The sequence below is a fragment of the Stylophora pistillata genome, chromosome 5 (genome assembly GCF_964205215.1).
Source record: "Stylophora pistillata chromosome 5, jaStyPist1.2, whole genome shotgun sequence".
NCBI lineage: Eukaryota > Metazoa > Cnidaria > Anthozoa > Scleractinia > Pocilloporidae > Stylophora > Stylophora pistillata.
The window spans coordinates 35,742,420-35,765,653 of NC_142523.1; the positions used below are offsets into that span (position 1 = coordinate 35,742,420).

General features: G+C 41.0%; 2 protein-coding genes across 6 annotated transcripts; one reads left to right on the forward strand and one right to left on the reverse strand.

The window, feature by feature from the left end:
* Window positions 1–495: 495 nt before the first annotated feature.
* LOC148731680 (uncharacterized) lies at window positions 496–2,696 on the reverse strand. Its single transcript, XM_088760191.1, has 2 exons — window positions 2,523–2,696; window positions 496–2,383 (listed from the first exon to the last, which is right to left on the reverse strand). Exons 1-2 carry the CDS (start codon window positions 2,694–2,696, stop codon window positions 1,304–1,306), a joined length of 1,254 nt encoding a protein of 417 aa, XP_088616317.1. The 3' UTR covers window positions 496–1,303.
* Window positions 2,697–2,730: 34 nt separating this feature from the next.
* LOC148731681 (uncharacterized) lies at window positions 2,731–22,783 on the forward strand. Of its 5 annotated transcripts, XM_088760188.1 has the most exons (8): window positions 2,744–2,881; window positions 3,477–3,643; window positions 3,951–4,044; window positions 8,867–9,209; window positions 15,927–16,098; window positions 17,302–18,310; window positions 19,043–19,159; window positions 21,178–22,783. In XM_088760188.1, exons 4-8 carry the CDS (start codon window positions 8,915–8,917, stop codon window positions 21,514–21,516), a joined length of 1,932 nt encoding a protein of 643 aa, XP_088616314.1. In that variant the 5' UTR covers window positions 2,744–2,881; window positions 3,477–3,643; window positions 3,951–4,044; window positions 8,867–8,914; the 3' UTR covers window positions 21,517–22,783. The 5 variants fall into 5 exon arrangements, with proteins under 5 accessions (XP_088616311.1, XP_088616314.1, XP_088616313.1 ...); XM_088760185.1 differs by lacking the exons at window positions 3,477–3,643; window positions 3,951–4,044 and having other exon boundaries at window positions 2,731–2,881; XM_088760187.1 differs by lacking the exons at window positions 2,744–2,881; window positions 3,477–3,643; window positions 3,951–4,044 and adding an exon at window positions 4,067–6,246.
* Window positions 22,784–23,234: the final 451 nt, after the last annotated feature.

The following is a 23,234-nucleotide window of genomic DNA, read 5'->3' on the forward strand; positions in this document are numbered from 1 at the left end:
AGAATGCTACATATTCCAGCTACAGGGGAATGAACTCTTTCAAAGTCATTATAGGGGTTGCCCCAAATGGAGTTATAACCTATGTTAGTGATCTTTTTCCTGGCTCAGTCAGTGACAAGGTCATGGTTAAAGAGTCTGGGTTTTGTAAACATTTGAGTGCTGGTGATCTTGTTCTGGCAGACAAAGGTTTTCTCATCAGCGATGTAGTTCCAAGAGGTGTTTCAGTGAACATACCACCATTTCTCAACAATGGAAAGTTTACAGAGAGTGAGGCAAGGGCGACAAAATCAATAGCTCGATGTCGCATCCATGTAGAGCATGCAAATGCAAGACTTAAGAGTTTTCGCATCCTTGGCTTCATCCCAGCATTTTTGAGGTGCCATGCTGACAAGCTATGCCAACTGTGCTCAGCTCTTGTTAATTTGCAGTATCCATTGATCAAGGATGGCTGCAACGACTTTGAATTTGACTGAATAGAACTTTTTTTCAACTAAATTATAGTACAATGAGTTTTTAATATTATTTTTGTATTACTAGAAGCCCTACTGTAACAGATCAAATGGTATTGACATAGCTTTGGTCAAAAATATGATGTGGTCAGTTTTACATTTTTCTGATATTCATCTCCTTTATGTTCATTAATACAAACTACTATGTGTTCTGTGAAAATAGATTATAATGAAAACCAGTGACATTCTTAAATTGTCATTTCAACTAAATCCAGGTCAGGGGCATGTGACCAGTATGGAATTCTTTCGTCCAGTAGTTCCAAGTGTGAAAGTCGTGCTGGCTTAAAGGTTTTACTTTTGTGTCTGTGAAGCTGGGAGCCTGAGTCCAGGTGTATAAAACTAAAGCCACACTTCAATTAGCTTAAGGGATGGTGAGAGGTAGTCAGAAAAAATAACCTGTGCTGCATGGATTTTGTTTTGGCTCTCACCCCTTCCCTTTGCATTGCTATGCAAGCCTACTTAAGTGTGGCATAAGTTTTATGTACCTGGGCCCTGTTGAGTAACCAGGATAAGTGTTACCAGCTACCAGTAGCCATTGGTTGCAAAAAAAAATTGTTTAAGCTTGCTTTCAGGAAGAAGGTAATTTATTATTAAGTTACTATGCTAAATGGAAAAATGTGGGTTCTTTATCTTGTGTCTCTATCTGAGTGTAGAATATGTAATGTTATATTAAGAAATTAATGTATGAAATTTAAAAAAATACCTTTTAACATTAGCTACTGCCTATTTACATTAGCTCCCACTCCCCCCCCCCCCCCCCACTCTGATTATGTCCAGCATCTGTGCACCACTTTTCAAAGTTCTCCCTCGGTAATCTTTGGGAATAGTTGATGAAAGTAAAAATCACTCAAGATAGTAATATTGTGCTCCCAAGATTCATCTCGTTCAATCTTGATAACTACACTATCCTTTGTGGTCCATACAACAAAGTAGCAGAATTTGCGCTTTGTCAGGAACATCTGGCCTTGACACTGATGCCAGTAAACATGTGTGGTAGACAGCGTATAATTCCCTTCCTTCTCCTCCAAGTAAAAGTCTTTGTGCCCACAAGCTTCCTTGATTGTCGCATTTCGATGTGTGTAGGGGCACTTACACTCAATCACCGAGTCGTCTCCCACAAGTCCATCAGGGGAAGCACCCAGAACTCCCGACTCGTGTAGCCAAAGGCCGGTCTGTACAGGTGTAAAGTTTGTGATGTTGGTGAAGGATTTCAGGGCCTCAGTCTCATTGTCCTGTCCCCATGCAATTGCTTTAACTCCACTCAAGTTGTATTCCCCAAGTAGTCGCTTGATAAGAGACGGTGTAACTCTTTTTGCCTGGAGGACGGAGCCAAAATTACTGGCAGTCAGGCGGCCTCTACGAGCTTGGTGCCATGCAGGGCTGTTTTGCTGGCCAGCCGTGAGGGTGCTCACAACATTTATGGTTCTCTCCTCTACTTTGGCATTCTCAATCAAGTACTCTAATTGTTTTTCCTTCGTAGATGCCATAAGGAAACCTTCTGAGTAAATGATATCCTCAATCGTCTTGATCGGGAGAGGGGTAGCAGGTTGTGGTTCGGGACTCAAGATCCAGCAGGTCCCTGTAAATTTGCCATAGCGCTTTAGTTCGCTGTACAGCCACATCCGATCTTCTCGGCTAGGATCGCGCGTCAAAGGGCTGTAATCCTTCTTCTTCGGTGGCGCTGGAAACATCTGGCTTGCAGACTGTACGCTTTCTGCCTTTCGCTTTCGTTTCCATTGGCATTCCAGGTCCGTCCTGCTAAGGTTATGGATGCCTGCATAAATAAATATGGCTGCCGCGTGACTGCACTTGAACTCGCCGCGAGGACACTCGCATTCTGTGTTTTTTATTTCAAGGTTTTCATCGAGATAAATCTGATAAAAAGATAATTCGAAACAGACACGTAAGTTGCAATATATATTCCGCAATATAAACATTAAATTGGAGGTGAAATCGGGGTTGGGAGTTCTTCGAATTGAACATACGTGTTGTGATCCCAAATTGGCAACTTACTGTGACTTTGTAGTCCTTATTTTTCATGCTTGCTTGGACTTCACCTTTGATGACTCCCCTGGAATAAATAAAGCTTTGGACATGGTCGGATTTGAAGTGGTTTTCTCCGCGATCAAGCGATTTCCGCTCTCCAGAAAAGAAAGAAACGAGTGAGCATATCGATAAAGACGCCATGTTTGAAGTATGAGTTTAAACTGTTTAGACCAGAAAAAAATGCTGTCATGGCAACGTGCTTCGACAGCAAACATGCATGTTTGCTGTCGAAGCCAGGTGTGCTTTCGCTTTCGAGCTTTTCTCAAGCGCTTTTTTGATCACGGAGGGCACTGGCTTGCTAAGAGGTGTCTGAAAGTTTAACAACGGTAAGTTTGCTTTATTTCAGTTACACTTAGGGATAATAAAACTACAACTCCTTTCAAGCGAGTTTTAGATTAGTTCAAATTAGGCCAGAGAACTTTTCATTCTAAGATGAATGCGGCGCTCGCTTTGATAGATTAGCCGACGGTTTGAAAAGGGAGATGACAAAACGCGGAGCCATACTCCATGGAGTACCTTATGGAGTGCCTTAATGGAGTACCTCAAAATGTCATGTATTGGTCAAATAAAATATTATATGAACATGGTGAATCGTTTAGATGTACATATCCTAAAATATATTGAGCTTACCAGCTCTCCGAATGTCACAGTTCGATACAATCCAGTTTTTTGGGGACAGTGACTAAGGCTCTCAGTCTTACTGGTTCCTCCATTTTGGTTTTACCGCTGTGTAATGAGTCCTTTGACGAGAAGACAAACAACTCCATGTGATGAACAAAACCCACTGTTTCGATTTCTGCACGAGGTAAAATATTTAAGCTTACTGCATTTGCAAGATCAACAACCCCAGTCGGATTTATTCGCCGACCCGTCACTGTTTTTTTTGGTTTGTTTACACACCTCAATTTTATTGCGCTACAGATAGATGGGTGTGGAGAAGCTCAGTTTAAAGATAGGGATTACCATTTCAAGTCTCAACCTACAAATGTAAGCTTGTATCCTCATCGTTTCGCACATTTAAGAAACCCATGAGGCCATGTGTTACTAGATGGAGCGCCACACTTCTTACAGACGCCACACATAAACAGGTATTTTGGAAGATGTAAAACCAGTTTCAGAATGAAGGTTGTCCCTCCTTTTGGCCTCTTGAAGATCATATGAAAATAGGTGGTAGCGGCCTATTAACGATAACGTTCATGGATGCTAGCAACATTAAAGCTTTCCGTTGGAAGTGGTCAGCAGTTTAAGTTAATTTCAAGATGGCGGTCAACTCGTGTACTACATCGAACTGCAACAATCGGAGAGCTGACAAGCTCAAAATATATCAGGATATGTACATCTAAACGATTCACCTTGTTCATAATGTATTTCATTTGACTAATACATGATTTTTAGGGCTACTCCATCCAGGTACTCCATGGAGTAGGGCTCCGCGTTTTGTCATCTCCCGTTTCAAAGAGACGAAAGATCGACCAGTTCAGCAACAAAGGTGAAGTTTCACCACGCTTTCTAGCCCCGTATTTGAAATATTGTTTCATGAAAATTTTCGGTTTTATGACAAGATTTGCTGTGTGTATCAACTTATCGAATGAACTCTAATGGCTATTTGGAAAATAATTCTGAAACGAGCTTGAATAGACTGGGAAAACTATACTTTCTTTGCCAATAATAACATAAAATGTCAATTTCTTGTCTTCTGTTCGTTCAACTAGTTTGCACACCAGAGCTTGCGCTTTGAATCTTCAAGTTCCTTTCCCGCCGTCTAATTCTGAACAGCGCACATAAATTTGCCTAAATACCTTGACACCCTTTTTAAATACCTTGACACTGATCTTAAGAAATTAAAGCATACAATTGTCTAGTTTTAGTTTCTCTAGTATCAAATCGTATTGCTGATTAGTCATTATTATTATTTCATATATGTAATTTGTACAGCTGCGAATGCCGTAAGTTTAGATAACTCACTGGGTTAATTACGTCACTTTCGTTAAATAAAGGTTATTGTATTGTACTGTAATCCCGTCCCCACTCCCTTTTCAAATTTTGTAACTGCTTATGATTCGCCTCAATTGTAATCCTTGACTGATCACAAGCGTGTTTGTTTCAAGTCCTATTGAGTTAACGAAGAGAACTGTAGCAAAAAAATATTTCAACGATACGTGACTTGCTAGGGCTTTTCAAGTTAGTGTCGGTCCCTTTGCAATATTATTCAGATTTTTCATCCGCGCTGATATAAAGCTAATCTAATCCGCGGTTATCGTGTCAGTTTTGCGCTTTGTTATTATCCATATATGCAGACAACAACAACAACAACAACTTTATTTGTACCCAACATAAAAATACTGGTAAAAATAATGATAAATTGACAAGAATATAAAGGAGTACTAGCTGCCCCAAATAACCTTAGGGGCTAGAAAAAAAGGGCAGCTATACTTAGGTGATTTATGTAATGTAATTATTTGGGTCAGATACAACACACACAACACACACACACACACGCACACACACACACACACTCATTCATCATACAAAACAAGGTCAAGGAAGCAAGGAAAATCAGAGTAGAAAACAAATGGAAAGCCAGAAAAATTATTAATATTTATCAAGAAGAATTAGCTTAAAGCTTTTCTTAAAACGTTTCAGAGGAAGAAGCTTTACGTCTTCACATGTACCATTCCGGACTTTAGCACCCTGAAATCTTATGTTGAAGATTCCATAATTTGTTCTGGCATTTGGAATAGTATGAGTCATTTTGCTAGATACTCTGGTATTATAATTATGTAACACTCTAACAGAATTGAAATAAGGGTCATACTGGAGGTAAGAGTTTCTTGTGAAACTTATACATAAATACTGCAAGTTGAAAGGTAATAATGTCAAACAGCTTCACAACATTTAGATCTTTGTATAAAGGACTTGAATGTTCGTTATAACTAGAGAAAGTAATTATTCTGAAGGCTCTCTTCTGTAATATCAAGAAAGGTTGCAAAGCTGTCTGATAGGTATTACCCCAAACAAATATGCAGTAGTTTAAAAAAGGCTCAACTAAAGCATAGTACAGGCTAAGTAGTGTTTTAGTACTTAAGAAATAACGGAGCTTGGACAGAATGCCTATACTTCTCTTGACTTTTTTAGAAGTATTAGTAATGTGCGTCTTCTAACTAATATTATAATCTATGTAAACTCCAAGGTATCTTATGGAAGTTACCTGGGTAAAATTTAACAACACCTCTGATACCATAGTAGTCATGTTTTCTTATTGTTTATAGATAACATTACCTGTTTGGGAAAATTTTCTTTGAATTGGACGGAAATAACAAAATTTGACTTATCAATATTTAATGAAAGCTTATTTGCACATAACCAGGTATAAACTTTCTCAAGTTCAGAATTAATCATGCTTTCAAGTATCTTTATGTCCCTATGTTGAAAGAATAAATTTGCATCATCTGCAAAAAAATGGAAATCTAAAAGCTTTGAACAATTATGAATATGATTTACATAAATTAAGAATAAAAGTGGTCCAAGCACTGACCCTTCGGGCACACCACAGGACACTGTTTGAGTTTTGATAAGTGTTCGCTTTCGAGTTCATCGAGGGTTTTGTTCACTACAGAAAGCAGCCAGTATTCTTTATCGCGGATGATAAATCACTACCACGCGAAAAGTTTCCAAAACTTGGCAGCAGTAGGTATCTTACTTAATTTCACTTGCATGAAAGTTATGAGTAGCAGATACAACTCTTTTTCAACGAGAAGTACTTCCTAGAATTGAAGGAGAAGGAGCTTCACGAGACCGTAACAAGATGAAATCATACCGTGATTTCTTCCATCTTCCTTAACACAAATCCCTATAAAAAAATCAATGAAAATGTTAAAGATGTTATTTTGATTCGCTATGTAATTTCCTTACTTGATATTCTGAGTATATCAACTCAACTCAACGAAAGAACACCTTGTATTCATCTTCATTCATTGTTGTATTCGTCTTCTCATGTCAAGAATTCTTTTCTATTTTCACAGTTTCTTAAACTTCGTCGTTTATGTAGTGATGAATCTGATTTTTTCTACAAATCAGAGTCAATGTGCCAGTTTTTTGAAAAACGTGGTTACCCTCTTTCTGTCGTTCAAGAGGGTCACCACTGCGCCCAACTTGTTGATCGATAGTCAACACTACAAACGTCACAGAAGGGAAACTCTGACCGCATTCTATTCACTCTCACATTTCACCCCCACAACCACGCAGTTAAATCCATTATTCTTCAAAACTTTTAATTACTTCAAAACGATCCAGAGACTGGTACTATCTTTTCGCAACCACCACTCATCTCATTTAAACGCGACAAAAACATAGACAATTTTCTTGTTAGAAGTTCGTTCCAAACTAGTGACCAACTCGACAATTTTAAATGCGCTCGCGCGCGATGCAAAACTAGTCCTTTCATTCACAACGCCGAACTTCATCTATCACATAACTTGCACCTATTGCAAAAAGATATACATCCGCAAAACAGGAAGACGATTATTTGACCGACTCCGAGAACGCCTTCGCGACGTAGAAAGGAATGACAAGGACGCATCAAAACCAGTCGCAAGACACTTAAATCTGCCTAATCATTCTAAGCAGCATATGACAATCTGCAGTCTTTCCTTACATTTAGGTGGCTCGGAAAGCCGCAAAACTCTTGAAGAAAAGTTTATCTTTCAAATCGGCACTCTTAACCCCACAGTTATCAACAAATGCTTTTCATTCTGCTAAATTATTCGTGTTTTTCTCGTCACTATGTTCCCACCAATGGCGTAGCTCCACTTTCTGCATATAAACCCACACGCAACCTACAATTTCTCCATTCGCTCTGACGAAGGGCTTACGAGCGAAAAGTCAGCTTTTTAACTCTTTACGGTGGCAAATTTACAATTTCAACTTATTAGCTGATATAACCAAAATACCCTATTGCCCCCACCGACGCAGCACCACAGTTTCTTTAGAAACACACCCCCTTTGTTCGAAAGAACACCTATGTTTAGTAGGACAATAAATATCAATACTTCAAAGCAGGTTGCTTATTATTTCACATGGATTCCTTGGCTCAAGCTGAAAAAGGTCTTTACAATCTCTGTTTTCAGTTGAAGTCTTCCTGTCATTGGAGTTGACTTTTCTTCAAGGATCAAATATTTTGGATGAGTGCAACGAAACGTAACCAAGAGAAAATAAATCACTTTCTCTTAATTGACGTAACCCAGAAACCTGTCTTCATTACTTTTTCAGCAAAACAAAAACAATCAGAACGTCCACCCGTCGGTATGACATTTGATCAACGCATTATAAGTACTTACGGCCTCATTTTATTTAAAATCTCTGGAAGTGCCTTGCTTGTAAATTTCGATATTTAAGCCTCTTCTCAAGTTAACCACGAGATTTTCACACTTATGTAGAGCGAAAGAAGTTAGAAAGATAATTTTGATTAATGGGTCAACGTACATCAAAAATGTCATTTTGCAGCGCCAGATTATGGACGAAAAATCACAACAAAGCCAATTTAATAGTTTTCAGTCCAAAAATTTGCATAGTACCCGCAGGGTGCTGTTATTTAGAGACGTAATTAATTTGCGTTGCGACAAAGCCAGATTAACTTTCGTTTTTCAATTCATCGAGTGTTTGTTGACTACAGAAAGCAGCCCATATTCTTTATCGCAGATGAAGTATTACAACCTCACTAAAAGGTTTTTAAAACTTTGACAACGTTAAGTAAACTTTAATTCACTCACATGAAAGTTATGTGTAGCAGGTACAATTCGTTTCAAACGAAGAGATTAACAAGCGAACAATGTAGAATACTTAATCCTTGACTGATTACGGTTAAATGAGCCAAGATAAGAAAGCAAATATATTTGCATATTCTTACAAAAGAAACCTCAAGGAACAGAAAAACAAGAACATAGTCGTGGTAGACGTAGCCTCGTTCCCGCGCAGTAATTTCGGCACCAGATCACTGAACCTCGAGAACACGTTGTGAGCGTAAAAGTTATCACTAATTGGTTTCACTTTGTCTTATTCTCTTTAAAGAAGCACTTCGTCATTTTTCGGGCTTAAATATCGACGTCTGCTCTCAATAGTTTCGAAATCCTCAATGAAGTAAGTATAGAGCATTCTGCGATTTCCTACGTTCTTGTATGACGCGAACAGCTTGTTTATCTAAAGGCGCGACCTAGGACTGGACAAACAAACTAAGAGCTTAATTAAGTTTACTTTTGAAAAAAGTGCTAGTAGAGATTATCGACAAAACATGATATTTCCTCTTCAATTTCAAGGGCCTTGCAATACACTGAACCTTCAGTAGTCCCACAGCTTCCTAGATCATGGATGGTTTACCAGAGAAAAAGGAGGACCATCAGGATGAAGTCAACGTTCATGTCAAAGATAGTTCTGAAGGAGTGAAACCTGCTTCAAGAAAATGGAGCATTCGGCGGATCACCGCTATCGTTGCCGTTATCTCTCTCGTGGTTTGTGGCACCATTCTAACAGCAACTTTGTTGACTCGAAAAAAGCAGTTTACTGCGGAGCGCTTAGTGGAAGTTAACTTGGAACCCGGTGAAGCTCTGGTGTATCGAGTCGAGCAAGTCCTCGAAGTACGGAGTGGAGAGCTTCAGAGAGGTATTTGATCTCGCTACTAATTAAACATTAGGTATTCTCTTGAACTGCCATTCATTTTTCGAAAAAATGTTATGTTTGAGCTGAGATTAGGCAAGTATGCATTTTGTTAGGTTTCAGACACATTTTGCCGTTCACAAGATTAGATTAGTGGAAATACTTTCATAAAACATTACAAGGAGGCAATTAAAATGAAAATCATTTAAAAATGTCATAGCTGCTCTTAAATGAATGGAATCTTGTCGGATACAAATCAAATTTTTGGTAAAGAAGTCAAATTTGCGCAAAAATCAGTCGGGTCATGCAAACATAAAGAATGCAGGATTTATATAGTCTTGCGATCATTCTAAGTCTTCTGTTTCTGTCTCTTTTCCGTGTGTGGTCTATCCCGCCCTCGAGGCGTTGTATCTAATGCGGCCTCGACGAATTGTTTTTACCCAATCAATCGTTAACACGCTAAATCCAGCATATCCGTACACATGTACAATAGCTGAGCTGAATTCTGAATTCACCTCGGCGTTTGACATATCAATTTACTATCGACTGTTGACGAAACAGACTCTTCAACAGACTAAGTGCACTCCTTTTGCATAATAATCCAGTTTAGCTGTGAGGTGAATTATTTTACGGTCAAGCCACTTCGGTAAGTTTTGTTCATACTGCCATATGGTCAGGTTACTTCAGTCAGAAATCTAATTTGTTCAGCACCAGCTGATCATTCGTAACGCTGCCCAATTTAGCTTCAAAGTTTCTTGGAAAGTACTGTCCATTTCTTCTTAGTCGAGATTTGGGAAGGTAACTTTTCTCTTTCTAGTTTTTGATATGACAGTCTGTGAGACAGTTTGGAGGATTGAAAGGCACTCAAATTTCCACCAATAGCCACCTCAAACTCAGTGAAAAGTTGTTTATTATTCCATTATAGCCGGTTGATTCACAGTTTAGTCTGATTTCTATTATCTACTTCTGGCGGTGACATAAAGACAGTTGGTTCCTCTTTAACTTAACAATTCGCATTTAATGTTCCCATTTCATGTTATTTCTCATAATAAATCGTTTTATTCTTGACTCTTAACATAGAGCTGTGCCGTAGATGTTGTTTATGAAAGGTATCCATGGTTTTCATTGAGTCCTAGGGGTTCACTTCTCGCCATCTGATATCTCGACGTGTTCTCTTAGAACTGGGCTGCAAATTTGGAATGGCCTTTTGGTGTCTTTTAAATCGAGACTCCCACCAAAGGCACTAGAACCTCCGATTTTGTACCTCGTAATCCATGAAAAGTTTTTCTTTCAACAAGACAATTGTTAATGCTTTATTTAACGAGTAAATTTCAAGTAAAATTTCAAGTTTTGAATCATAACACTTCTCTTTATTTTACTTCCTTCACTATGACTGAAACTATGGCTATGAATTGTATCAGTCATCCAGTTGACAATATGATAAAAGGTCTGTCTGGACCGAGTGGATCGTGGAACTTTCAGATAACTGTCCCTTATGTGACCGATGTTTCTGATGCTATGAAGTCGGTCTTTAAATCTTTCGGTTTCACCACCACGTTCAAGCCATATAACACCCTAAGGCAAAAGTTAGTAAAGGTAAAGGATAAGCCCACAAAGTTAAGAGGCATATGTGGTTCATGGGATAAAGTGTGGTGATGAGAACTGCAGGGAAACCTATGTTGGAGAGACCAAACAGGCACTGGGCTCGAGAATGGGACAGCGAAAAAGGCCCAGTACTATCGAGGCACAGAATTCGGCTGTCAAAGAATGAACTTGTTGTTATGATATTAAAGTTGCATATTTATTGTAATGACCACCTCCGGTTGTCGTTTGTTACCTGTCAATCATGTAATTTTCTGAGTGAGTAAGTGAGAGAGAGAGGAGCTCGGCACGTTGTAAAAACTTGGAGTACAACAAATAAACCGCTTCGTGGAATAACATTTTAGCGTGCAGTCAATATACTACACTGGCGACGAGTAATAAAAACGAAAGTCCACTCTAGTGGATAGGAACACAGAATCAACGCAACCCGAGTCAAGCCGACAGCTTACACAGCCATGAGCACCCTACCACCGTTTCCCTCATTCGACCTTTCTCAAAATCAAGGAACACTTGCCACTCGGTGGTAAAAGTACATCGCACGGTTCCGCAACCTTATTGTAGCGTTGAATGTGACCAACAAGAAGCGACAGCAGGCTCTTCTGTTACACTATGCAGGCGAAGAGGTCAACGATATTGTTGAAACGCTGCCCGACGCCGTTGCAGGAGCAGACGTTGCTACCTTTCTATAATCAAGAAATGGATAGACATTCTAGTCTTCTCGGATAAGGATGAATAAACCGTAGGCCCCGTCTCCTGCAGGGTTAGGGGTAGGAGACGTTAATTTCGTACGCACGAGATTAAAGTGTCGTGGATGTCCTCCCCTGGGGTGGGAATTGGCCCTGAAAAGCCCCCATGAGGAGTGGTCAACTAAAGTATGTATGTATGTATGTACGTACGTACGTACGTACGTATGTATGTATGTATGTATGTACGTACGAAGACCCGCTCGAGAAAACAATCACGGCTCTCATAAACCACTTCACGCCGAAGACTAATGTGGCCTATGAAAAATACAAGTTCATGCAGGCAAAACAAGACCCAGGAGAAGACCTCATGATCTATTAAACCAGGCTGAAACACCTATCACAAACCTGCGAATTCGCTGATGCCGACCGAGAAATAAAAAGCCAGATTATTCAACTGTGTTCATCGTCCAAGCTGCGCCGAAAAGCTCTCAGTGATCCTGGAATTACCCTACATGCACTCCTCGATTACGGCAAAACCCTGGAGCTTGCCGAAACACAAGTCAAATAATTGGAAAACCCAAAAGCAGAAGTAAACAAACACGATAAACACCGTGAAGTAACTCGGCGAAAGTCTTAGAGTAGACCCCCCCGCGACAAGAAGGAACGCCCGGGACACGGATTTTCCCGATTACACTCAGGAACAACAACAAGCCGATACTGCGGTGGCGCTTACCCACATGATGGCGGCATGCGATGTTGTTCGGCCTATCAGAAAGAGTGCCGAAGTTGCGGCAAGCTGGGACATTTCGAATCAGTCTGTAGCAGCAAACCAAAGGCAATATCTCACAATCGAGAGTCACGGGTAACAGTCAGCACACTCGACGAGTACTTGGATGAATCCAGTGACAGCGATGACGAAAACACCTTCATCTAAGCATCCACAGTGTTAACGGAAAGAACATTAAGCAGCCGTAGTTCAAGGTCAAGATCATTGGCACCTGGCTGACTCTGATGGCCGATTCAGGATCTGGTATCACCATCCTAGACGAGAAGGACCTCAGTTCACTTCAGGATCGACCACGCCTGAGCGACACCACGACTCGAGTATACCCCTACAAGTCCAAAACGCCTCTGAGTATGCTCGGGAAGTTTAAAGTAACCGTAACAACTGAAAACGAGACCATATCTCAGGAGACTATTTACGTCGCCGAAGGAGCAGGAGGATCCCCTCTGAGCTGGCAAGCCTCGCAGAACTTTGGGCTCATATCGATCACAAGTCCACTGGTGTCTAAATCCAGACCAGAGATCAATCAGCTGGTTCAGGAGTATGACGATTTGTTGAAAGGCCTTGGAAAGCTGAAAGATTACCAAATACATCTGCAGATCGACGACAGCGTCCAGCCATCAGCACAATCTCACCGACGTGTACTTCATGGCCGGAAGCAACTCGAAGAGCAGCTAGAAAGAGACGAGCAGCACGGCGTTATGGAGCGCGTGGATGGACCGACCCCATGGGTTTCACCCGTTGTTGTAGCACCCAAGCCCAAGCAGCCTGGAAAAATCAGAATGTGCGTTGACACGAGACAGGCAAATAGTGCGATCCAACGTGAACGACACATCAAACCAACGATCAAAGAAATCATCGCTGAGTTGAAGGGAGCCACAGTTTTCAGTAAGCTTGACTTGAATCAAGGCTACAATCAACTAGAACTCGCCCCAGAATCTAGATTCATCACAACGTTTAGCACCCACGTCGGAATGAGGCGGTATACGCGCCTAAACTTCGGAATCGTCTGTGCAGCCGAAATATTCCAAAATGCCATCCGCGAAACCTTGAGCGACATACGAGGAGCGCTCAACCTGAGTGATGATATCTTAGTGCACGGAAAGACACAGGAAGACCACGACCGAGAAACCTTTCAGCGCCTCCGGGAGAAGGGCCTAACCCTAAACCGCGACAAATGCGAGTTTTCACAGCATCGCCTCGAGTTCTTTGGTTATGTGTTCTCTAGTAAAGACATCTCTGCTGATATAAAGAAGGTCCAGGCGATAACCAATCTCCCACCACCAACTAACGTCGCAGAAGTGCGCGGTCTTCTTGGTATGGCCAATAACTGCTCCAGATTCATTCCTGCTTACGCAACGCTAACACAGCCCTTCCGTGAGCTAACCCAAAACAACATGCCTTGGGAGTGGAACCAAAGGCAAGATCGCGCCCTTCAGCAGCTCAAGACCGCCCTTATGGAAGCACCTGTAACCGCTTACTTCGACCCCAGCAGGAACACCGAAGTCAGCGTCGATGCAAACCTTGTTGGGCTTGGGGCTATCCTGGCTCAAACCAGTGAGCCCATCATTAGCGACAAGCACTTGGTTGCGTACGAAAGCAGATCCTTGACTCCCGTAGAACAGCGCTACAGTCAGACTGAGCGTGAAGCCTTTGCTGTCGTATGGGGATGTGAATATTTTCACCTATACGTCTATGGCAGACAGGTAACTGTCATCACAGATCATAAGCCGTTACTTACGATATACAACAATCCCCGGTCAAAACCACCACCTCGCATCGAGAGGTGGACACTGCGCTTACAGCCATACCAAGTGACAGTCGTGTACGAACAAGGAGAAGGAAACCCGGCTGACTATATGTCCCGACACCCTTAGAAGTCAACGCTTTCCAGCAGTCGACAGCAACGCGTGACAGAAGAGTTCGTGGACTACATCACACGCGCTACCAAGCCCAACGCACTCAAGCTAGAGGACATTACGCAGGCAACTATGAAAGACCCAATCCTTCTAGCTGTCATTGATGCTGTGCGTACCTGCAACTGGTTTGAGCCGTCTAAGCGACTCGACATTAACCAAAACACGTAGAAAGCTCTTGAACGGGTAAAAGAAGAATTGACCATTTGCAGTTCCTCGAGTGTACTCTTGAGAGGAAGACGGATCATTTTCCCCAAAGTCTTACAACAGACAGTAATTGATCTCGCACACGAGGGTCATCAGAGCATTGCAAAAACAAAGTCACTGCTTCGGGAGAAGGTGTGGTTCCCAGGTATCAACGACACAATAGAGAAGAAAGTGAAGTCCTGTCTTGCATGCCAAGTATCGATCCCAGAAACCAAATGCGAGCCCCTTAACATGTCACCGCTGCCAGAGGGACCATGGCAACAGATTAGTGCAGATTTTAGGGAACTGTCTGGTGGAGGATACTTACTCTTCCTTCTACGACGACTATTCCAGATACCCTATTGTAGAGGTCATACCGTCAGTATCTGCACCAGTCGTCATACCACGTCTCGCTGATAATGGCCCGCCGTTCAACGGAAGAGAGTTCTAGTCCTTTGGAAAGAACATGAGATTCGACCATCGAAAGATAACCTCCAAATAGCCACGTGCCAACGGAGAAGCTGAACGATTTATGCGCACGGTTAAGAAGGCGATCGAAGCTGCAAACGTGAAGCAATGTCCCTAAAAAGAAGAGTTACACGAGATTCTTCGCAACTACAGAGCAACACCGCACTCGTCAATAGGCAAGCCACCAGCCACGGGTGGCCCATGCGCGTTAAGATTCCTGACAGACCCAGTTCTGAGGAGGACCCAGCACCGATACGACACCGAGTAATGCTGGCTAAGGAGAAGATGAAGAGCTGTGCTGACCAGAAAGCATATGTGAAGCCAAGCAACCTCATGACTGGAGACAAAGTTCTAGTCAGGTATGACCCCTCCGGAATTAATTCCAGAACACCTTATCATCCGTATGTCATCACTCACCACAAGGGTACGATGATCACTGCCGAGGGCGGGGGAAAAAACATCACCCGAAACTCTTCGTTCTTCAAGAAGCTGGAGCCCGACGTCCAGGTCACAGTTGGTAGACCTGTGCAGGACAGCCTAACTCCCCCAGCTCTGCCTACTGAAGCTAAGGAGAGTTCTCTGTCAAAACCTGCTGGGTGTGGACCTCGTCGCAACCCGCAGAGACACAGACGACCTCCTGCATACCTCAAGGACTTTGTCTAATACCTCTTGAGACCCAATGAGGGACGTTTTCATATGTTACTGTTTGTTGACCCTGCACTAGATGCTCAGGGTCGGTTTTATGTTTTGCTGTAGTTTCGGTATAGTTTATATATAATGCAAAGTGGGAAGAATGTAGTGACCACTTCCGGTTGTCGTTTTGTTACTTGTCAATCATGTAATTTTCCGAGTGAGTAAGTGAGAGAGAGGAGCTCGGCACGGTTGTAAAAACTTGAAGTTCAACAAATAAACCGTTTCGTCAAAGAACATTCTAGCGTGCAGTCAATACACCACATTCACCAAGCTTGATGCCTTGCTTCCTCCCTCAGGAATACAGGCAGTCAGAGTCGAATTAAGCTCAACAAGGATTTTTTTCAGCCAAATTACTCTATTTTAAACTAGTTCAACCATTTTTCCGCAGGGACACTGAGAACCATCGTTGCACTTCACGTGATAAACAAGACTTCAGAAGAGTATTGGTTCGTTTTTAAGATCATCAGCATTACTGCCGAAGGAGAAAACTTGGAAACAATTGGTAACGTGACCCAAGGAAGATCGTTATATTTTTTGGTGAAGGTTGAGCACACTTCAAGGTAGGCAACAAGATAGTCCTTAGAATATATCTGCTAAGTCATGTCGGGATTACCAGAAAGCAATTAGATCTACCTGAGAGTGATTTTTTTCCCATAAATATCATAGATGAGCCAGAAACCTATTCAACTTACCGTTCGGTTAGCCTGGGCCATCAAGTAAAATAGTTTCATAATCCGGAGAGCTAGACGAACAATTACTGACAGGTGGTTTGTGGTGTCAACTTCCGAATGGTCTTGAAATACGGTGGCATCTAGACCCACCCAGTGCTAAAGAGTAATAATGTATAATTGTGATTCAGTTTGTATAAGTCACGAAATTTTAGTTTGAAAAAATATCAAGGACTATTTAGCTCTCTTACCGATTGTAAGGGGGTGGGGGTTGGGGCTGGGGGATGGAGACAATTTAGTCGGAAAACCGGTGAAAGTTACTGTTAAACCCAGAAATGCCTATGAGCAATTTAAAATCTCTTCTTCAAAATCATTTTTTCTTTCATTGACAAACGGTACCCAACTTTCAATTTTATTTTTCGATTGTTTTCACTCTCAGACTCTTTTTTCGTTCTTGCATACCTCTAAAATAAGATTACAATTTCGTTTCTCTTTGTCATATGTGACTGATCTAGCCCACTGCTATTGGGCTAGATCAGTCGATCTGCTCGGGACGGGAAAGCTTGTTGACCCTGGGGTGCATATAATCCAAAGAAGATATATGGTTAGGAAACGTGAATTGTCATCAGATGACCGGTGAAGTTATATTCATAAAAACGTTCACCACAATTTCCCTAGACAAGAATCTTCACTGACACTCGGTAGGTCGTATTGCGATATTGAATGCTGTCTAACATTAGTATTCTTTTTCTGATTCTCATTTCTTTAAGCCTTTGATACATCTTTTATACATCGCCCTTTGGATTCAGGTATCAGATCTTACTGACACGCAAAGACGTCAGGTTTTTGCTCAATTAGAGAACAGTGGCCGAAATTTTCACAAGAACTCCTTTTGGTTTCTCATTTCTACCAAAAGTTGGCTTTTAAGTCGTCTGGGGTTAGCAGGATAAGTAGCTATATTGTTTTCTACGGTGAAGTTCCCCACTCACCCGTCCCTTCCTCCTACTTCTTTTGCTGCTCGTCACTTCTTCTATAAAGTATCATGCCAATTGCTCATTCAGGTGCTTTCATTGGGTCTAAATGTGTTTTCAATAGGTCTGAGGTGAAGGAGACGTCAAAATCCACCAAAGTACACGAGACCTTTGAACTATACGGAAACCAAAAGTACGACGCAGAGCTAACTGGTTATGCCCGAGCCATACTTACTCAGCTTCTCCCAGCTGTTGAGCGCAGCCTTTACGAACTTGTAGACGGAGAGAAACCAGATCCAAATTCTGAGCCAAAACCTGAAAATCATTCCATGTTTCCCGGTATTGTGAAAATGCACAGAGAAGCAGACACATCTGAAAATGACGAACTTTTGATTAAAAATAAATTCAATCGTTCGGATGTCACCAATATGACATCTGACATTGACTTGGACATGTCATATACTGATTCGTCCGTTCTTAATAAGCGCAGTGGCGTAGTAACGAAAGGTGAGGTCCACTTGACTAAACGATTAAATTTCGGAGAGCCAATTCAGTTTAAGAAAGGATTCTCAGCCAACATGATGAACGTTTCTTTCAGGAGTAAGGTTACTCTTCTTAATGATGAGAAATCTCGGAGAAGCTACCTTGAGGACGAGGAACTAGCATATTATGTTGATTTTCGTGATTTCATCAAACTCACTGCACCAAAATCTAGCCAAAAAATTAGGTTTCAAACCTCCGAGAGAGAGGCTCCTCTGAACGAGACTTCGGTTGAGTTAACCGCACTGAACACCACCTTTGCTGGTAAAGATGAGCGAGAAATAAACCTGACGACAGCGTCGCACAACTCAAGACACCGAAGTCGCAGACAAAATCTTATTCAAGAATTGCTTAGTGCTCCTCGACAGAAAACGTTCACACTCTTTAAGAAAAAAGTTATAGGCATAGATATACAAGTGAAAGCCACTATTCGCATCGAATCAATTAAAAAGTTATACCACCTGAAGCTTGACAAGACTGAAGTGGATTTAACCCTGCAGTTGGGAGCCAGTGTAACAACACCACTTCTCCGAGAATCCATTGACACCACTAAGAAAGAAACGAAGAAGATAAACGGACGGATCATCGAAACTGTAAGTGCTTGAATTTAAAATATTGAGGTTACTTCGGCAAGTTTTCTTAAGGAGCTAACTCACAGCAATATATAATTTGTCTGTTATCAATATCACAGCAAAGGTTAAAACTGAAATTGGATTCCATTTTAGACAGGAGGTTGCAGTGGCCTTCACTTGGGCTTCCCTATAAGTAACGAGTAACGGAGCAGCAAGAAAATCGAGTAACGGGTGACTCTTTGGGAGCTTTCGGAGCAATATCACGAAGTGAGACCTTGCAGTCACTAAATATCGTTTTAGGATTGAAGACTAAGCGGTTCGTTTTCAATTGCAACCAGGAGAAAACTCTGTAGAACAAAGATCGTCACTTTACAACGCAAATATTAGAAAGTAAAATTGAGACGCAAATTTTTTGATAAATATTCATACCGTCCTATTAAAAACCACATTTTAAGGGGAAATGACTATAAGTTTGAAAAAAAAACAATTTGGGTTTTACCTGTTAACACAACTAGTTACCAAAAATCGGCGGTTACAGGACTGTTAAGTTGTTTAGATCGTCAGAGCAACTGTCGGAGCCTGATAAACAACGCGTGCGCAGAAACGCCGGAAGTGCCTTTTTGGAAGATAGACGACGACCGCGACCGAGTTTTAAACTTGAGCTTTTCCGCAGAAAGCCCAAGTAATAACCTCATTGTTTTAAAAAGTTGATGTACATTTTATACCATTTACTATTTTGTTTCCTTTTTTCAGGGTTACAGTATTCCGATACGTGGGATCGTCAGTCTTGATCTGGATTTTATTCTTTCGACACCTGTTAGTATCTCGGTGGACCCAGGCTCACTCTCAACTTCCTCGTTAAACGTAAAGGTGAGTAGATATATCTCAATCGATGGTTAACATATAAAGTAAATAATTATTGAAATATCTGGACGTGTTGCATGTTAAACCATCGATTACGATTTTTTTTTTTTATTCCAACGTCGTATTTCTCGTTTAAACACCATGATGTATAACGCATTGGTTCTGACACTGGCTTTTTTTTACTGACTTGGCAAAACAAAAAAATACGGAGTGGTAAAAGAGTGTCGTTCTTACTATAAGGATTAGCTTCCGACGATAAATTATGGCTTTCGTTTGCCATTATGGAGAAGCACCTCCTGAACTTAGCATATCTCTGAGCTGAGAGCAGAAGTGTTTGTGTTCTAAGCTTCTCCACATCTTATCCTAAGATATAAACCTTGAGAAAAGGTTTGGAACATAATTCGTCCGGAAATTTTTCGAATTGCATAGTGAATTTCCGAGCCCTGATGGGGCGGGAACAATACAAGTGATGGGCAAAATTTCCGCTCATATTTAGCTATTATTCGCCTAAGGCGAAGTGAATATTGCTAAATAATCTCCGAGACGAAGTCAAGGGGATTATTCAACAATATTCACTTAGCCTGAATAATTGTGATAGTATATTTCTTAGGTGCTTTCGAATTCTGTTGTAAATATTCGTTTAAGTTTTGAACTATTCTGATTACTCGTATCGGGATAAAGGGCCAGTTTCCACTAGAATTTGATAGGTTTATTTAATTCAATCAGCAAAAACTTCATATCATTCTTTTAAAAAGCGTTGTTCCAAACTTAATAGCATCTCTTTTTGCTCTTGCATTTTCTTTATCACATTCATCATTTCCGGAGTAACATTGACAAAACGCAAGGTAGCCATTATGATTTTAGCGCTCCTGCTAGAATCACCTTTCACGAGGTGATTCCAGCGAGATATGATGATGCCCTCCTGGACCAATCAGAGCGCGTGCTTCTCCATAATCATCAGAGCAATTATGCTAATATATATGTTAACCCATAGAACAAGGGATTCATCATTTCACATTATTTCATTTTCTAGTATTTTGGGTTTTGGTTTTCGACATTCATCCTACACTCTGAGCACTGTACCGATTGAATAAGTCGTGAGCAAAAGACGAAAACAACACAAACGAAAAGTGCTCTTCATGACCAACAAAGAAGATCCACGTCTTTTAAAGATCAATGCTCAGAAAATCAAGTTAAAAAAAAACCGAAAAAATCGAAGTATATATCGTTCATTGCGGCCGTGTTTTCCTCTGCTTTCCGTTCATATTTTTGACATATTAGTATAGTATTGTGGCCTAATTTGCCCGTTCCGTTGTCCTAATAAATTGAAATGGCTTCAGTATTACTTGAATAACAAACCGCTGTCTCTGTCTGCAATAACCACGATGATGTACGAGACGGTAAAGAGTTAAAGTCCCCATGACACCTATTTTTAGCGTTAAATTATAAAAATAGAAGCATGTCGAGGGTGTCTGGTAAGATTTGCGATTGATTCTGATGCGTCTTTGTTAGTTTACGAGGCGATTTAAGTCCGAAATTGTAGCGAACTTAAGCTTTCCGTATCTCTTTGGCCGCGTTAAAGAGTACTGGTACCTACATATTCGTGACGTCATGGTAGTAAGTCCAAGTTTATCAAAGAAGCAAGAAACTTTCGTCAGAACAACAAGAAGTATCGGACATAATGACACGAAACTATCACCGAAATAGCCAGAGAAATTACAAATCACAAAGCCCACTTGTTTGCATGATAAGCACACATGGTTACTACTGTGACGTGACGGCGCCCAGTCCCCCTTTGCTCGGCCAGACATTTTATCTACAGATTATAGAGCTTGATAAGAAATTCAAAAAACGGTAAAATACCGCTAATGTTGCCAAAACACGTGCTAGAGTCATTCTATTTTGATGTAAAATAATAAAAAAATAGGTGTCATAGGGACTTTAAAGAGTTCATGAAATCATACAAATAGATAATTAAATTAGTAAAAAATAAGCTTTTACAAGTTTACACACTGTCATTTCAGGTAACGCCTTCTGCATCAGTAACAGCCACTTTGCAAGGATCTGTATCAGTATTGATTGTAAGGGCCGGGGTGTATGGTGACGGGCGCCTGATAAGTGGAAGGCTTCCAATCACTGTGTCGTATGAAGCAAGTCGTCCTTCCGACAGGGATGCCTGCCTGGACGTCTCAGCTGATTTAAAGATCCTTGAACTGAAGGCCGGTGTATTCTACCAGCGGAGATCCTGTGGGTGGCACGGGTGGTGGTTTAGTTGCGCATGGGGTACTCGAAGCCCCTTGTACAGGTTTGGTCGATGGTCTGCCTTCAGTTTGAGGCGAAATATGATCAGTGAATGTTTCTGAACATGTTACACTTCGCAGTGAGGTCTGAGTGTTGTGAGCTGTTTAGTTTAAGAGCACTTTTCAAATGAGTGTCGAAAATAGTCCCAGAATGCATTAGTTTTCCTTTACTCTTCTCTGTGATTGGTCCAGAAAACTCCGCCACTCCCTCAACCAATCAGATTCATAGCTTACGCCAATTATGACTTGGTCATCCCACGTTTTCCCGCGCTTTAGGAGGGTTGCTTGGTTTTTCTTTGAGTTTTCATTGGCTCTCCAAGGAACTTTCCTTTCTTCTGATCGGCCTTTGTACTTACGTAGTTGTTTTGGTTTTACGACTCTCCGTCAATTAGTCTCCTTCGCAGCCGTTTTTAGGCTCGTCACGCAACGTTCCTCCCCACAAGGAGGAGAGGAGCGTTGCGTGACGAGCCTAAAAACAGAACTTTCAGGAACTTTTTTTTGGATTTGATTAAACGTTAAGTCGAAGTATCTTAGATCAGAGAGGGCATGTGTGGATTCTATTTTGGTTTTCAGTACAGCATCGTAGTTGGAAGATCATTATTTTGTTATTTCCTAAATCGGCTCTACACTAGATCGAACGAAGTCTTTTTATGCAGCCAGTAGGATATGCAGTTACAGTGTCCGCGATCGGCAAATCCAAAACAATGATTGGACAAAGTTCTGGGCCAGGCGGCAGTAGGTGGACCTTATGACGTCACAGAATCACTTGCATCAACTAGTGCTTGTCAACCGGTGACTGATGTCTCTTCATCAGATTGTTTGCCGTAAAGAAGATCCCATTTGTTTTCGTAGCTATTCACCCTAGTATTGAGATGATTTATTAACTCGTACGGCTACAAACTGATTCAAAAGTAGGGAAGACTAGATAAATCGTTAAACTTGGGCAAAAAAAGGGAAAACCCACCGTTTTTTTCAGCTTACATTCTGTCATCTTCATCTACGTTATGGTGAGGTCTGTGAAGTTAGAAACAAGAAAACGACACGATGAACGACAAAACAAAATTGTCCTTAAAAAAAGTGAACAAGCTTAGTAATTCACGGTTAAACATGACGAATCATTTTTTTGGGAACAAGGTTAGTTTGTAAATGTTTTTGGTTTCATCAACTAATAAATATATGCTTACAAGAACACAGTTAATGTTCCTTCGCATTTGGTTAGGATAGCTGAAAAAGTTCCAATCATACCATGGTTATTAGTTTGTATTTGTTATGGAGTGTCTATTTAACCACAGTGTTTTGTATGAAAGAACAATAAATAGCGGCATTAGAACGCAAGTCTTGCATTGTTAACTTACCGATTTTAATTTTAAGTCGAAAATTATTGTTGGAACTTGACACACTGTGCATTTTTCAACTTTGTGACTTGGCACTGAGGATCAATCACGCGTGCTCGTAATTTCAAATCAGCTGATTTGTAATTATCAACAAAATCACTCCCCCGAGCTACACCCCTCCTAGGTTTCAAGCAAATACTTGTCGTTAAAAATAGGATCGATCTCACCCTGTCCTTTGTGGGAATGAACTTTGCTCCCATGGATCAGGCCCGAAATTATCGCTTAACTCCTTGAGTTCTTTTTCTTTCACAAAAATATGACATTTCATATGTTTAGTTTCACGGGATATGCGTGCAGGTGACCGCAAATCTTAAGTTTTTTTCCGTGTTCAAATGATTCATCGACGACCTTTTTGTAAAAAAAAATTTAAATTCTTTAAAAACTCTT